Source organism: Molothrus ater, chromosome Z (assembly GCF_012460135.2).
Source record: "Molothrus ater isolate BHLD 08-10-18 breed brown headed cowbird chromosome Z, BPBGC_Mater_1.1, whole genome shotgun sequence".
Taxonomy (NCBI): domain Eukaryota; kingdom Metazoa; phylum Chordata; class Aves; order Passeriformes; family Icteridae; genus Molothrus; species Molothrus ater.
Window position 1 is genome coordinate 38,966,787 of NC_050511.2, and position 15,592 is coordinate 38,982,378.

Genomic DNA, 15,592 nt, shown 5'->3' on the forward strand with positions numbered 1-15,592 from the left:
TCCCAGCTGCCCCTTCAAAGCCTGTGTGTCTGCAGGGAGGAGATATCTTGTACTTGCCCTGGCTTCCTTTGTTAAGCTGAGGGGAAAAAAATACCAGTGGTATTCACATAGATATAAATTACTTTTATGGCTGGGGAAGCTGAAGCCCCAGTGAACTTTAAACACTGACTGTGCTCCTGCTATAAATTGCTGTGCTTGGGGTAATTGGTCAATAAAAATTGAGGCTTGCAGCACCACCGCAATACTTGTCTTCCTCCTGCTGAGAAAATATCATCATTAAGTATTTGAATTAAAATTCAGACCTAAAAGGAAAGCTTTTCTTTTTCAAATTAATTTCCTAGAACAGATATTATATAAGTATCAAAACAGATCACGTGTATTATTTCAAAACATGATCTGTGGTGAGGAAAAACTGTATGTCAGTTTTTATACAGCAGAGGGGGGAAAAAAATTGCTTCAAAAAAACATCATCCATGACCACCACTTAGAAATCATCACCTGTATCTTGAAAATATATATCCAGGTATGCTGTGAAGGGAGTTACCATATCTATAATTCAACAGTCACATGCTCAGTGCTCACTTACATACACTAGTATCTCAAGGGTGAAGGCAGAAAAGTCCACCAAAAAGAGTACAATTTCTTAATGCTTTTTTCAGTAGAACAGCAGCCCGATGTGAGTGGTTTGGCTTAAACATGTACAGGTCAGGAGCAACAGTGGGATGTATAGTACCTCCTAAGCAACTCAGGCACCAACCTCCTTACTTTCTAGCAGAAGCAAGGCACCCAGCTTGCTTATTTAATTTCTAACAGACCCATTCAGTAAGCAGAGCACCTTCAAGTACTACATGTGCTGCTTCTGTGCTTCCCAGCACTTACCAAATAATTCCCTAAAAACAAGACAAAGGATAAATGTGTGAATTTTTAAGAAGTGACTAAACTGGCCCACAAAGTGAATTATGTGTGGAGAAGCAAGTGCACTGATACTTCAGCTGAGTGCAAAATATGCTATGACAAAAACAGCTTCATAGAGAGGCAGTCCTGGGGTGGACTTTTGGGGGTAGTTCCCCACCATGGTGTTAATCATTGAGCTCTGTCAAGGTGGATTTGAATTAATTAGAAACTGTAACAGGGATCCCTGGGCAATACTAAAAAAAAGAATAAAAGAAGAAAATAACAGGGAAAAAAAAGGAAAAAGAAAAAAAAGGGAGAAAAAAGAAAAAAAAAAGGAAAAATAAGGCAAGAAAAAAGAAAAAAAAAGAAAAAGGAAAGGATAAAAAAGAAAAGTGAAAAACAAGGTAAAAAGCTGCTTTTCTGACTTCCTTCCCTCTGCTCTGAGAATGAGAGCTAATGTATGCAGGAGAACTGAGGGCAAGGGAGGAAGCAGAAAGGAGAACTGAGAAGACGTGATATCTAGGGATTGTATTTAAACTGGCATTGCTAGATTAAACACATGTCACTGCAGCCCCAAGCTATAATTTCACACCACTTCTAAACTGATTTAATGGCTAGCTGCCACCAGGTTCCTTAGAAGGAAAAATCTACTGAGTTAGCTTACTGAAGCAGCCTGCTGAGGGTTAAGAGCAGGAATATGCAGCCAAAATTTTTCCCTCCATGGCATCTGTCCTTAAGTGCCAGTCTAATTATTGACTAGACTGAGCTCTCCCTCTTCACTGTACACAAATAATAACCACATCAAAGTCTGGGAAGAATGGCAGTAGTACTCAAACTGAATTCCTTGGGTACTCAAACACTACCTTTTTACCTTTTTCCACTTCAGCTTCTTCAAAGAAACTTTACATCACTTTTGAAAATATAAAAGTACTTTGCAAAGAGCAATCCAAAATCTTCAAATACAAAAGGCGGACAAAAATGAAAATATATATAGTTTGCACAGGTCAAAGACCTAAAATAATTTAGCATTTTGCTCCAAAACCAGATTTGGAATAAAAGAATCACGTGCATCCTCAGTGCTCATACTGTTACTGAAGTGCTTCTGCAGCTTGCAAAAATGTCCAGCAAAAACAAAAATTCCTATCTTGAGCAAGCAGTGTGTATGTGGCCTTCAGAATTGCTATTGGCAATGGTTCTGCTCTGGTATCTCTGAACTGTGTTCATTGTTGCTATTCTTAAAACACCTGAAAGAAACTTGAGTTTAATGAGTTTACAGAAGTACCTCACAATAAGAGCAGTGTGAATCAAATGCCAATATCCTGACAAGCTGTCCATTCCCGTGCATTGCTAACAATTACTCCCTATTATGTAAACAGCAGGCTCCATCTTTTTAACATGTTTCCTATGGGGAGATTTTGGAATGAAGAAATTTCCTGTAAGTGTATTTACCCTTCTACTGATTTACCAGTCCAGCATCTGACAAATGCTGTATTACTCACCAGGTCTGTTTTTCCCTGTTTTTTTTTTCCAAACACATTCCAAGTCCTATTTAATCAAGGACTAGCGTGTTATAGTTTTTTTAACAGAAATTAAGAGAAAGGAGAATTCCTTCATTAAGGATCTGATTGCAGGATTGAAAGTTTATACATAAAATACACTCAAGCACTGATGATTTGATTTCACTTGGATTTCACAAAGGTTTGGGACTGCCAGGAGCAAGGCTTCCCTCTCATTATCTTCGTATTTACTTTGCTAATTTTAGCTCTTTAGTATTTCGTTTACATATAGTGCACTTGAGCACTTCCTAATTCCTGCAAATTTCTGATAAAAAATCATCCTAAAACTATCAAACTAGAGCAGACCTTTCTAATCATCTCTCAGAAGAACGACAGAGTAGGGCTCACTGCCTTACAGGCTGCATCTGCTCTGCAATTAAGAGATATGGCTGCAGCATTTTAGATATACTTCAAATACACTTAATTTTGTCAGCCTTATATAACAGAACAGTTAAAATACATAATCATGAATGTCACTGCAGGCATTTAATTTGAGTAAGCATCCAGTGTAACCAAAATGAGCCTACATACCCCTCACTGAGGCATAGGTTCCAAGGGCTGAGTTACTGCTGGTAACTCAGCTAGTGAGACTAAAGTGAGCACAAGCATGACTGTCCAAGCTGACTGCAGAGTCTTACAGAAGGAAAAGCACTCTGCTTGTTTATCAGAGCCACAGTGTTCTGTGGAAATAGAGGTGTAGAAAATTGAGAGCTACCATTTCAAAATCACATTAATGTGAATTTAGAGATGAAAAAAATAATCTCCTTCCTTTAATCTCAACAAGCCTGATGCTTCTCAGGTTGTGCTGCACAGGCCTTCAAGAAAGAAACTTCATTAATTCAAGAATTACAGTTGGACTTGATCATCTTAGAGGCTTCTTCCAACCTAAGTGTTTCTATGACTTTAAGTAACAACTAAATATTAAATAGGCATTAGTGGCAGGACTAGTTTGCATATGATCAGCAAACATTACTTAATGCAAACAGAAATTCTACAGTTCTATTGTAAAATAGATGCCCTAGATGAGAAACTCAGTGACTGACAGTACAACAAAACCCAGTGTTAGTCTGTTTTGAATCACCAGGAATGTAACCAAAGAGAAGTGTATTTCTGAATTCAGAGTTGCTATACAGAATTTTGTTGTGTTTGACTTAAAGAACTTCAACATATTTGTTTAAGATTTTTAGTCTTCCTATCCTTGAAAAATTTCATTAAGTCATCATCCCTATGATATTTCAAATTCAGCTAATGATAGACTTGCCAATTGGAACAACAGCCTGGAATCTGGAAAGGAAAATAAAAAGTACACTGAAAAGATAGAGGAACTTTTTTATAAACAAAAAACTATGAAAGCCTTATTTTCAGTGCCATGTCATGACTGATCAATACTATTATTTCGCTTACATAGAGCGCTTCCACTCTGCTGCTCTTGACTGACACACAAGACTGCATATGTTTATGCACTTTCAGTGCTGGATTAGACACTAAAAGCCTTAAACATGTATTTAAAATCTTAGCTTTGGAGAAAAATCACAAGTAAGTGAGGTCATATTGATAAAAGAGTAAACACAGTTTTTGTACTGAGACAGCTGCATAATAAAAACGAATTGAAAATGTTGAGAGTCAAAATATTGGAAGCTTAATGATACTTATTAGAAGTGTCATTAGCATTCTAGAAAAATAGTTTTTTATTGGGTACACCAAGTTTATAATGACAAACCAGCACTCCTGGAAAAAGACAACTTAATGGTTTGAAAAAAATAACAAACTGCAATACAAAACCAAATAAAACAACCCATATATCAATGAATACATTAAAATGAATATTTAATTATCAACTCCTAATGACAATATAAGCAAAATTATTCTCAATGAAGAAAAACAAAATAGGTATGTACACTGTAGCTCGGAGCATCCTTTAAGATTTTCAATTCTGTAAACAAACTGGATATACATTCAACAGGAAGAACAAACATCAAGAAATTATCCATGACACTATATCACTTAAAATTTAATTCCATATCTAGTTATTGTAGTTATTTCATTTTAGAATTTACTACACAAAAAAGGTGAGAGAGAAACCCACACCTTTTGCCTGAAGTTTATGCATTATAATTCCACCTCTTCTTTAAAATGTTCTTTATAAAATAAGAGCAATGAGAAAGAAAAGGAGCTGAGGAAAGGAAATGAACAGCTTCCAAGCATCTCACAGAGCATTGCTACATTTTATTTAGATCATATAAATTACTTCTCTCAGAGATCAGAAGGATATGGGAATATGCTTCTAATAAACAGACTAAATGCATTCAGTTCCAGCAAATTGGATTCATACCAGCAAGCCTCATGCACACGTTGACAAAGAGAAAATGATAAAGCTTACCATGCAGCTTAACAGACTAAAATGAACAACTTTTTAAAAGGAAAGCTTTCCTGAACTAGTCTTACTAGTAACCAAGAATATTTAGACAGTTCTAAATAATAGTTATTCTGACATATGGCTGATGCATACAACTAATTACAAAATAAGGAAATGCAATGATTACTGTAAGTATTGTGGGTATAAAATTCCTAGAATGGATTTGAAACTTCGCCATCTGTGAGTGTAACATCACACAACAAAAGATTCATGAATCTTTACAGCAATTTCGGTTTATGTTCTGCTTCTATGTTTTGCAAAGATGAAAATAAGGGTAGCCTGAGGTGTTTTTAATACGTTTGGCACTGTTTCTCTAAGCAGATAAGCTAACACAGACCTCTCAGCCTTTAAGATGGTTCAAATATTTACCAGTATGTCCATTTTTAAGAATAAGACCTTATGCTTTGTCTCCAGTACACAGCTATTAATTAACTTCTCAAAACTGCATTATGAGAAGGCAAAACTGACATTTCAAACCTTGACAGAACTTTAAAACAGCTGAACAAAAAGGTAAGCCTGTTAGCTTATTCTTTTAAGATTTCTCTTTAAATAAACAAGTATGACAAAGCAGCAAACTAAACATTAGACTATAATTTGAATCAGAGCTAAAAATTGGACAATAAACAGCAGCCACTGCACACAGCAAGATAAAGACAAAATGAAGTATTCTTAAAAATAATAATGAAATTTACTTTAATCAAAGTAAAGTTAATTAAAGTGCACTTTAATCGAATTTACTACACTAGGTACTGCTGCACATGGTGAAATCCCACTGAAAAACCACAGGTCAAATCCTAGGTGCTCTACTGAATTTAAAAAGGTGAACACTTTCTTGAAGGAAAAAATACAGTAATTTAATGGGCTTGTTGATGCCAGACACATGTTACCAGGTCAAAGCAACTGCTTCATGAGAATGGTTAGACAGATCTGCTTGCTGGAGATGTGAGCTGGACAGGGCTGCGTGGTAATACTAGCAGTAAAATCACTTTGATAGCAAAAAGTCATTATCTGTTACAAGAGGGGTTTCCACAACTGACCTTAAAATCATACTATCATCATGTCCTATATGAACAGTTGCTGCAATAGAAACAAAACACATATGGAGTTGCTGGAGCTTTAGAGTTCTGTATATAAGTACACCATTATGTTTCTCAGTGTAGATTAGGCCTAAAATGCTGAATTTTTGGCTGGAATATTTAGGATTTTACTCGCTGACAGTATTAAAGCTTTTTAAAAAGAAGAATCTGCTAAGCTTTGGCAGTTTACATTCTTTCTACGTTGCTATGACAAATTTTCAAAACAAAATCTTACAGTTTTCTATACATACTGTTACGTAGGAGACACACTAGTTAATCCAAGGAACCATGTTTTTACCGCAGAAATAAAAGGTACATTGGTGCCTTTTCTGCATGTTTGCTCTTTATATTTTTGCTTGCTCTGTCCACAGATATTTTCCACGCCCTTCACAGAGATGTGCCGGGAGGTATAGTTCTTGCTTTTTATGAGAAGTTGTAAATACACTAAAATTCTGAGATTGTGACGTATGACTTAAAAAGTAATTTTTGCTGTTGTTTTTGCCTTTAGGCAAACTAAACTCAAGCCCATCTTTCAGATGGGGAGCTCAAACCTAAACACAGAATTTTCTGGCTGTGATCCAGCAGGCTTCTTAAAAGAGGCAGACTCGTGCCAAAACAAAGCGCGGCTCGGAGCCTGGAGCACGAAAAAGAGAGACGACACTGAGCAATCCTGCCTGCACAAGCTGTTGGCACTTGCATGTCAAGGGGAGGTGCGACGTTTGCCCACTATTTTACTCATTAGCCAGCAAGCCCAATATAACGGCATCAGGAGAAAAAACTATCTGCATCTATCTATACATGTATCTACCTATATATATAGATACAGATAGATTAGATATAGATGTATTTGTGCGTGCGTGCGTATACGCACATTCCCCCAACACATGGAGAAATATGCCACTTTTTTCCACCCCACAACGTGTTGAACGGATAAAAAGGTGTTTAACGTTGTTTTCCGTTCACTCTCTCTGGCAGGCAGAAAATGCCAGCGAGAGGCAATCGGGGCTGGGTACTGCTCGGGCTACCGGGACACGGCAGGACGAGTTATCCCGCTGGACGAGCGGCGCAGTTCCCAACAACACTTGGCGGAGTGACGCGCCAGAGCTCCGGGCTCGGGGACTGACCGGCCCACCGCCCGGACAGCAGTGCCTGCCGAGCGCCCCGGGCTCCCGCCGGGAATCGCACCGACGGCAAGTTTTCCTGCCCACCCGGAGCCGGCGCGGCGCCCACCGCCGGCGGGACGGGACAACGCGGCGGGACACCCCCGCCCCCCGCGCCCCCGGCACACCCCCCTCACCCGCGATCCTCAGGCAGGTCTCCAGACCGGCGGGGGGCGGCTGCCGCCGCCGCTCCGCCTCGCCCCCCGCCGCCCGCGACGCCGCGCCCCGCGTCCTCTTCAGCGCGGGCGGCGGCGGGGCTGCGCGGCGCCGCGCCTCGGCCCAGCTCTTCCGCTTCATGGCGGAGGCGGCCGCGGCGCTACGATCCCCTCATGCCTCGGGGACCCGGCGGCCGGAGGGAGGGGAGGGGAGGGGAGGGACCCCGCGGCGGCGAGGGCGGCGGCGGCTGACGCGTCCCCGCGGACACCGCCCCCTCCCGCCGCACCTTCGCCCCGCAGCCCGGCGGAGCGCCCGCCGCACCCCCAACGGCCGCCCCTGATTGGGGCGCGCGGTGTGGCGTCACCGGCGCGGAGCGGCGGGGGGAGTGACGTCATGGCGGCCGCGGTAACAGGTGGGCCGGGGCACGCGCCCCCCCGCCCCCGCTGCCGCGGCGCCGCCTGTCTGGGCGCGCGGCCGGCCCGCGCTGCTGACGTGGCGCTGGCTGCCCCCGGTGGGGAGCGCGGCCCGGGGGCTCCGCTCCGGGGGCTCCTCTCGGGCGCTCCGCTCCGCGCGCTCCGCCCCTGCCCTGCCTTCTCTGGGGCCTCGCTGCCCTCCAGGTGCCCCTCCTGACATGTACCAAGGGAGGAGCCCGAGGACTTGGTACTTTGTAAAGCCAGCTCAAAACAGTCCAGTGCATGTAGGCTTCTGGTCTGAACGTTAAATGGGCTGATCCGGAAAGTTTAAATAACTGTGTTTGAATCTGCCTCTTAGATACAGCGATACTTTAAAATACATAGTTATTTTAAATGGCCGTAGCACTAAACCAAGCCGGTAGGTAAAACAGCTTCTGAGAACCACTCCCTTCCCACCTCCGTCTAATGGCCATTATGAAAGCCCTGGAGGGAGTATTCTACCATCTGCTGAGTGTGCGTATTAATGGACGAACACTTGCTGGAAACATTCTAGTAGCCACGATTCACTGCACGACTTTTTTAAAAATATCCTTTCTAAGTAACACCAGTCACCTAAAATTCTTCTGACACTTTGGAAACAAATTCTCCCAAGGTGACTGTGGGAGTCATTGTCTCGCAGGGGTCAAGCAAACTCTCTCAAGCTGTGGCCAGATGCAAAAGGCAGGGCCAATGCCCTGATTAGGACACCTCAGCTCTTCTGCTGAATCTTCCTCTCTCTTCCTCTCTCCTGTTTTTTTTGTCTGCAGTTTGTGAGTCTTTCTGAAGAAGTGATTTTGCTGGGATAACACAGAGGTTGTGGTATGGTTCCTGTCAGTATTGAAATAGTAAGGGTAGATTACTTCTACCTAAAAAGCTGTAAAGCTACAGTTTAATTAACTCCAATATCTTTTAATCGTCCATAATCCTTTTAGCTGTAGTTAATTTTTTAAAATGTGCTTATTAGGACCAACAGAACAATTACCATTGTATATTCTTTTAATTCTACTAAAAGCAAAAAAAGCAGGAAGGCAGCTAGAATGTTTCCTTTAAAATGAAAAGCACCAAGAACAACTGCAAAATAGAAGTGGAACAAGAATCAGTGCCCTTAACTGTGATTATCAGGTTAAGGAAGCAGAGTGGAAGCACTACATATCAACGACTATTCATCATACATTGTCTTTGAAAATAATTTTTATTTGTTTATTGTCTTTGTTTTACAAACATAAGTTTTCCAGCCTGCTTTTGGCTGTTTAAGTAACATGAGGCAAAGAGGCAGATGCATTCCAGAGTTCTTGGCATGCTGAAAAATATTGTTGAGCTGGGGGACTGCTGGAGGGAGGAGGCAGCTCCTTATTTGAGACTGTAGGAACAGTGGTTCATGAAAAGCAGACTTCACTCCCCCGCGAGCCTGAGCTGCCTGTCCCAGTCTGTTATGCCGAGTTTGAGGAAGCCTCTGGCCAGCCCTGAAATCACAGGGGTTGAGAGTCTGCATGTGACTACCTTTAGCCCTGTGCCGAGTGCTGTTCAAAGCAGGGAACTGACAACTGTATTTTTACATTCATAAAATCCTTCTTCTAAACATGTAATATCAAAATAGAGGTGTAATGAATAAGTTGCTGAGGCATAGTATCTTTAATAGAATTACATTGTTCAGTATTGTTATGTTTCTTACGCAAGCCTTTTATTTTTTATCAAGGAACAGTGCACTTAATTTCACGAGCTCTTAATGGTGTAAAGCTTTCCAGACCTTGCTCTGGGCCTGCCAGTGACCTTAATGAATGCAGGAACAAACATCTTCACAAAATGCCATTTCACAATTGCATTAAAGCTTAAAAGGGGTGAAAATTTGCAGTTGAGACATGTATGTATGGTAACATTTTACAGTGAGGGTCAAAGATCAAAGGCTGCAGAGAAGGATCTGCTCCTCCATTAATCTTGGACATTTTTTTTTTCAAATTGCTAAAAAGTGTATCCTAGATGAAAGAGGGCACATCTACTTTAATGAAACCAATAGATGTTGAACATAAACATCTGTAGATAAATGAATAATATGAAATATGCCAGAACTGCAAACCAGAAAGAATGCTGTTATGCTTACTTCAGTTGTCTAAGACAGAAATAACTAAGAACAATTTATTCTGAGACCTCTTGCTCAGAGAAAATACATACATACAAAGGAAGAACATCTTGCTGCAAATCTTCATAGGAACACAAACAATTTGGGTTACTCCAAAACCAATAATCTGATCAGATACAAATTTAAGACCCACCCCTCTCTGGTCTTACAGACCCATATTTTTGTATCACACAAAAGAATTGCAGACAATACAGGATGATGTATTTAAAATATTTATTTCAATTTGTGAAATGTGTTTCATAACTTCTGCCACTGCCAGATGCAAATGAAGTCCAGGTGTTCAAAACTGTGGCTTTTCAAGGTGTATTTCAATACAAAATACAGTCATACAGTGCTGGAAGCTTTAAAACAGTGCTGAAAAGTCTTGGATTGAAAGCCAGTGTTGATCTGCTGAAGGCAAGAATCCCAAGTTCTTCCTGAGCAAAATCTGATTTCTTACCTTAGTGCACCTTGAACAACGATGTTTAAAAAAAAACTAGCAAGTTTGTCTGATGAGACAATAATAAGCTCTAGGATTTTTTGCAATCAGTCTCAGTTGTGTTTTAGTTTTTATTATCTTGTACTCAATGGAAATAGCACTTTTATATCCATCTCTAGTGTCAGGTAGTTTATTCTATGCTTTGATTTTCTACATAAGGTTTCAGATGTCCCACAAAGAAGGAACAGAACCAATGCTTGTTGTAATTCACCAGAGAGCTGTTCTTGTAGAGCACAAATTTACAAAAAAAGTATACATTGCTTCAGTGTCATATGTCAATAATCTGGGGTTTGTTTGAGAAATTCACTGTTTTAACTCCTGCCAGCTCCAAGATTGTATTAATGGGAACATGATCCAGCCTGTTTTTATCAAGGTGCAAAAAATGAACTTCGTTGCCTGGAATGAGAATAAAATGTAAATTATTGAATAACATATTTATTTATTCAAAGATGTAAGTGTATTGAAGCAGCATTCTGACTACCTACCAGTTACTGTACAAATATGTGTATTAGTTCTGTAGAGTGCACATATTCTGTATTTTAAACAGTGACAAAATGTTTTTTAATTATATTAAAGAAGCAAGGAACATTGACACATTTAACTACTTTAAATCTGCTGTAGCAGGATATTTCCTAATAATGTGGTGACTGTCATGTTGCAATTCCCCCTTCATGCTTTACCCCTCTAATAAAACCACATTAAATGCCTCAAATCACATGTGAAAGCAGAATGTAGGTAAATACCACAATGCCAAGAAAACCCTCCATACGTTGAGGCAGTTGTTCCATCAGCGATCCAACCAATTTCTGCAGTACTGTGATCAGGTTTATGCCACCTCTGTGGGAGATGGGACTACGCAACGACACTCTGCAGATTTCTTCATGCGACAGAAATCACACAGTTCAACACCAGACTGTCTCCTTGGGACCCACAGGGACAGAAGGCGAAATGGCAGCAAACAGCTAAAGGAGACAATGGTGACTTTCACACAAAACAAAGCAGCTCACCTGGGCCTAAAATCAAAGCTCCTCCCTGCTGAGCAGGGTCTCCTTGAAAATCAAAAGCTGGGCCAGTCATTGCTCTCCATATACTCCTAATACTTCCCAGAAGAGTGTTTGATTTCACATGAGGGCTCCGAACTAAACAAAACCACAAAACACTTGTTATGTGGAAATATGAAAGTATATAAGAGCAACAACAATTAACAGCTGCTATGAATACTTTAGAGATTCCTGATTACCAGTGTTTTCACAAAATATAGCCTACGAGACACAGTCTGGTGGGCAACTCATTTTCTCTTTACATTGTGATCATATTATTTTATCAGAGCATTTGTTTTGTTTGTGAAAGTCTAAATAAGGTGAGAAAATCATTCTTACCTGATGCTTTATTACCTTCACCTCTTTTCATCCCAAGTATTTTATAAATTTCTCTTTGTGGATCTACATATATTTCATGTGTATATCCAGTTAAACTGCAAAAAGGCTGCAAATTATAGGCATAGACACAGACAGACACAGAAAAATAAAGTAATATTTGTAAGGTTAAGGCAGTAACAAGCTAGGTTTTACTGACAACAGCAAAAATACCAACACCCTGCCAGCTTCATGCTCCCCCCTCTTATTTGAAAGCTGTGTATTTGTTAGTTATGTTAAAGTACAAAATTTTTAGCCTCAAAGCTTCTATTAAAACAAAGCTTTCAGTGAAATCAAGAAAGGATGTTTCCTTAGCAACACCTGGTGGCTTTTAAACTGCAAGTTTTAATTATTTGCTTTAGTCGTGTATTACTATTAGAATTGCCTCATGAACGCTATCCTTTTTTACTGTTGCAAAAGACTACCTTTTCATGCAAACCAAATCCCTCAGTACAGACCAAGAGGACATAAGAGAGGATTCATTGTATTTAATGACCACTTTATTTACCTTGATGTGATGATATGATGACTGTCCAATAACTATAAGCCTCACATTTGATTCCTAGAACAGAAGATGGGTATTGAAGCTGTGAAGAGGAAGTGGGTGTCCTACATGACTTCAAAACATTGCCAGAATCTGGTGTGCCGAGTTAGTGATTGCAGTGCACTGACTTAAAATTGTTTCACATTAACGTAACTTCCATGTTTGGAGACTGTACTTTTGTATATCACCCACAGTTAGCAGCAATATTAATTTTTTAAGTGAAAAAATATTTTTAAATACAACTTTTAAATTACAGTTGTGTAATCTTTAAGTTTCCTGTAGCATTGACAGGATTGTCTTTTCAATTAATTGCAACATGATATGATTTTGGAAACTCAAAATTTCTACACAATTGCACCTACATCTAAAGAAGAAGCACACAAAGGATGGTGCCCAAACATTTGGGATTTACATATATGGACCCATTGATAGATATAACTTGCATTTATATGCACTGCTGTTTTTTGCAGGTGCAGCCTTAAGCCTGAGTCTGTAAAACAGAGCCCAAAATTGAAGTTCATTTAGATATCACTAAAACCAGTTCCTAAATATAAGGTTGTTTTATTATATATTTGCCTCTCCCATATAAAATAATTTCCCATATAAAATAATTTTGCTTGTTATGAAAAGAAGCCCTCCTAAAATCAGAATCTTTTCATTAAGAAAAGCGCATTCTTAAATGACATTTTTGACTCTAGATACATTTATTTGAGGAGCCAAATTAACAAAATGTCCTTTTGAGTAACACTGATCAAACAGTTTAGAAATATCTGTCCTGAGAAGGGAACCTGACAAAGAAATTGCCCATTTTTGTCCTCATAATTCCTAATCCATCTCAGATGGACCTAGATGGAGTTGCCATCAGCAATGACCTGAGTCTCCGTCATTGGCTATGCTGCTGTTGGGAATAAAGTAGGGCAGAATTTCAATCAGCAGTCTAGAAGAGACAGATTGACCTTCCACATTTAGCAGGAGATCATTGTCTTCTCTGGCATCTCATACCACCCAAAAAACTCATATTGATAGCAACCCCTGCCCACTCTACTTCTCTTTTCTGTCACTGTCATTCCTGTTTGTGCAGCTGCTCTGGAGAGCAGGACTTTACAAATCACCATAGAAAAAGATCTTATTTTTAATCCAGATCAATTTTCTGATCTTGTTCTGTGCACATCAGCCGGCCCTACTAGCATAATGGAAAGGGCAGTAGTTAGCAGTCAGAAGACAGCTGTCCAGGGCACTACTAATACTGAAAGAAATGCCTGTCAGATGTTGTCTAACTGCTCTGAGCACAACAGTAAAAAGAGCACCAAGCTAATAGGGCAGGGAGAAATAATGCTGTTCCAACAGAGCGTGCAATGCCATAAAATCCTTTCCTGTGTCTCCTAGGCAGATTCATTATTGCTATTGTAGCAAACAATGAAAGTGCTTCTTCTGAGCCTTTTTTTTTATTCCTCGAAGCTTTATGTAAGTGCTTAGCTGGACATAACAGATCTGCTTGATTGCGGCCACAAACACATTAAGAGCAGAGTACTTACTTGTAAAAATGCCTTGGGAACTTTTGCCAGATCTTCTACGTACTCCTTACAGGTGTAACACAAAAAGTTCTGCAACGTACCCAATTGAACGTGTGAGAAACAGATACAACTGCATAAATAAGAAGCAGCAGACTTTGGACACACACCACTTTGGAGGTGATCAGGAACAAGGAATGGGAAAGATTCCAACCACAAAATTTGGATTCGGATAATGGTTTAACCCAAGCCTGAACAAGGACACTGGGCCTGCAGCCTTGCAAATATTTTTATCTCTAGGTATTTTAGGAATGTGATAGCTGGCTCGACAGCCGGGAAATCAAGGAACACGATACTTGTTTCCCTAAACACCCGGCTGAAGAAGTATTTCCTTTCTGGTAAATAGTGTTTCACTTTACCAAAGAACAGGGGTCTCAGGAGAAGCACGGCTCTCCTTTGTGTTCCTGCCCAGCCCGCGCTAAGCCCCCGCACCGCCGCCCTCCCACAGCCCCGCCAGGAGCCGGGCTAGGCCCCGCGACGGCCCCTCCTCACCCGCACGAACAGCACGATCGCTTTCTGCTCCGCGTACAGGGCCTGGAAGGGGACGCTCCTGCCGTCCGCGTCCAGCACCGGGCAGCGGGCGGCCTCTCGCAGCTGCTCCTGCTCCGGCCGCCGCCCGCAGCCCCGCGCCCGCCCGACCTGCTGCGTGACCGGGGGCGCCGGCGACCCGGCCATGGGAGCGCGGAAGGGAAAGGCGGAGCTGGAGCGGAAAGGCGCGGGCCGTTGTGCGACGGCGAGGAAGCGACGGGCCCGGGATGGAGCGGAGCCGTTCGCTCCCGGCCGGGGGAGCGACCTCGGGCAGCCGCGCCGAGGCCCAGGAGGAGGCGGGGGATTCCGATGGAGAGAGCGAGCAACCTGCGGCCGAACCCGATGCACGTCCGTCAGCCAGAGACGGGGTGCAGTTTGTGCCCGGGAAACACCCGAGAGTCACCCGGAGCTTCCAGGAATGGTGTGCAAGCAGGAGCAGTGACATGGCTGCACGGCCCTCGAGGTCGGCGTTATTTTTGCGGGAGGCCGCAGACCTGCAGAGGGCCGTAAGCGAGATGGAAAACTTGTCGAGGAGTTGTCGAGCTGCTCGGTTTTTGTATCAGACAAAAACCGCACCAAACCCAGTGTCCCGCTTCATGCAAAAGCAGAGCTTCACCGTGTCTTGACAGCTGAATAGCAGATGCTCGAGTGCACGCAGAAATGAATGAACAGTTCTTACAAAAAGAAAAACACTATGTCGTTGAAGAGTACTGTAGTATTTTACATTGTTGTGTCAGCTGAAAGCTTATGAGAATGAGGGTACTTTTCTTAGTGGGCAAAGGACAAAGAAATATCAGAGAGAATAGGACTGGGGGGAATCTCCAGAATTTTTTCTGCTTTGTGAAACTGTCTGATTTTATTAATTCCAAAGTTTCTCTTGGCAGACTGTCCTAGGGTCTGTATGTTAGTGTGATCCAAACTTACATCCCCTGTACTTTGGATTAAACCACTGCTTTTATATTACCAGGACTGAGCACATAAAACAGGTTAAGTTTTGCATTTCAATATGTCCTCACAAGGACTTTGATTTGAAAGGTGATGAATTCAAATTAGTAAAGATTAGTAAAGAACTTCAGGAAATTGTGAAACCTATGATTCTCCAATGCAGTTGGACCCAATGATTTTAAAGATCTTTTCCAACATAAGTAATTCTATGATTCTGGAAGAATATGGTCAGTTGTTTTCATCAGGCTTCCTTGTTCAGTTATT

General features: G+C 41.4%; 2 protein-coding genes across 5 annotated transcripts in view; both read right to left on the reverse strand.

The window, feature by feature from the left end:
• Positions 1–7,438, reverse strand: part of CDC14B (cell division cycle 14B) — a 44,060-nt gene extending 36,622 nt beyond the window's left edge. For all 4 annotated transcript variants that reach the window (XR_008508951.1, XM_036403150.1, XM_054517881.1 and 1 more), the window contains exon 1: positions 7,240–7,438. Coding sequence is in view for 3 of the 4 variants with exons in the window: in XM_036403150.1 (XP_036259043.1) it covers positions 7,240–7,399 (160 nt within the window). In the remaining variant the exon portion in view is untranslated. The remainder of the gene's footprint in view (positions 1–7,239) is intronic.
• Positions 7,439–10,043: 2,605 nt separating this feature from the next.
• On the reverse strand, positions 10,044–14,845 carry PRXL2C (peroxiredoxin like 2C). The gene is made up of 6 exons (XM_036403862.1): positions 14,385–14,845; positions 13,820–13,888; positions 12,249–12,302; positions 11,705–11,810; positions 11,333–11,464; positions 10,044–10,721 (listed from the first exon to the last, which is right to left on the reverse strand). Exons 1-6 carry the CDS (start codon positions 14,826–14,828, stop codon positions 10,594–10,596), a joined length of 933 nt encoding a protein of 310 aa, XP_036259755.1. The 5' UTR covers positions 14,829–14,845; the 3' UTR covers positions 10,044–10,593.
• Positions 14,846–15,592: the final 747 nt, after the last annotated feature.

Coding starts and splice junctions, on each gene's coding strand:
- PRXL2C (XM_036403862.1), bottom strand. CDS start 14,828: ATGTCACTGCTCCTGCTTGCACACCATTCCTGGAAGCTCCGGGTGACT. Junction 13,889..14,384: donor AGCGTCCCCTTCCAGGCCCT/GTACGCGGAGCA, acceptor GGTACGTTGCAG/AACTTTTTGTGTTACACCTG. Junction 10,722..11,332: donor AGCTTTGATTTTAGGCCCAG/GTGAGCTGCTTT, acceptor TTCTCATTCCAG/GCAACGAAGTTCATTTTTTG.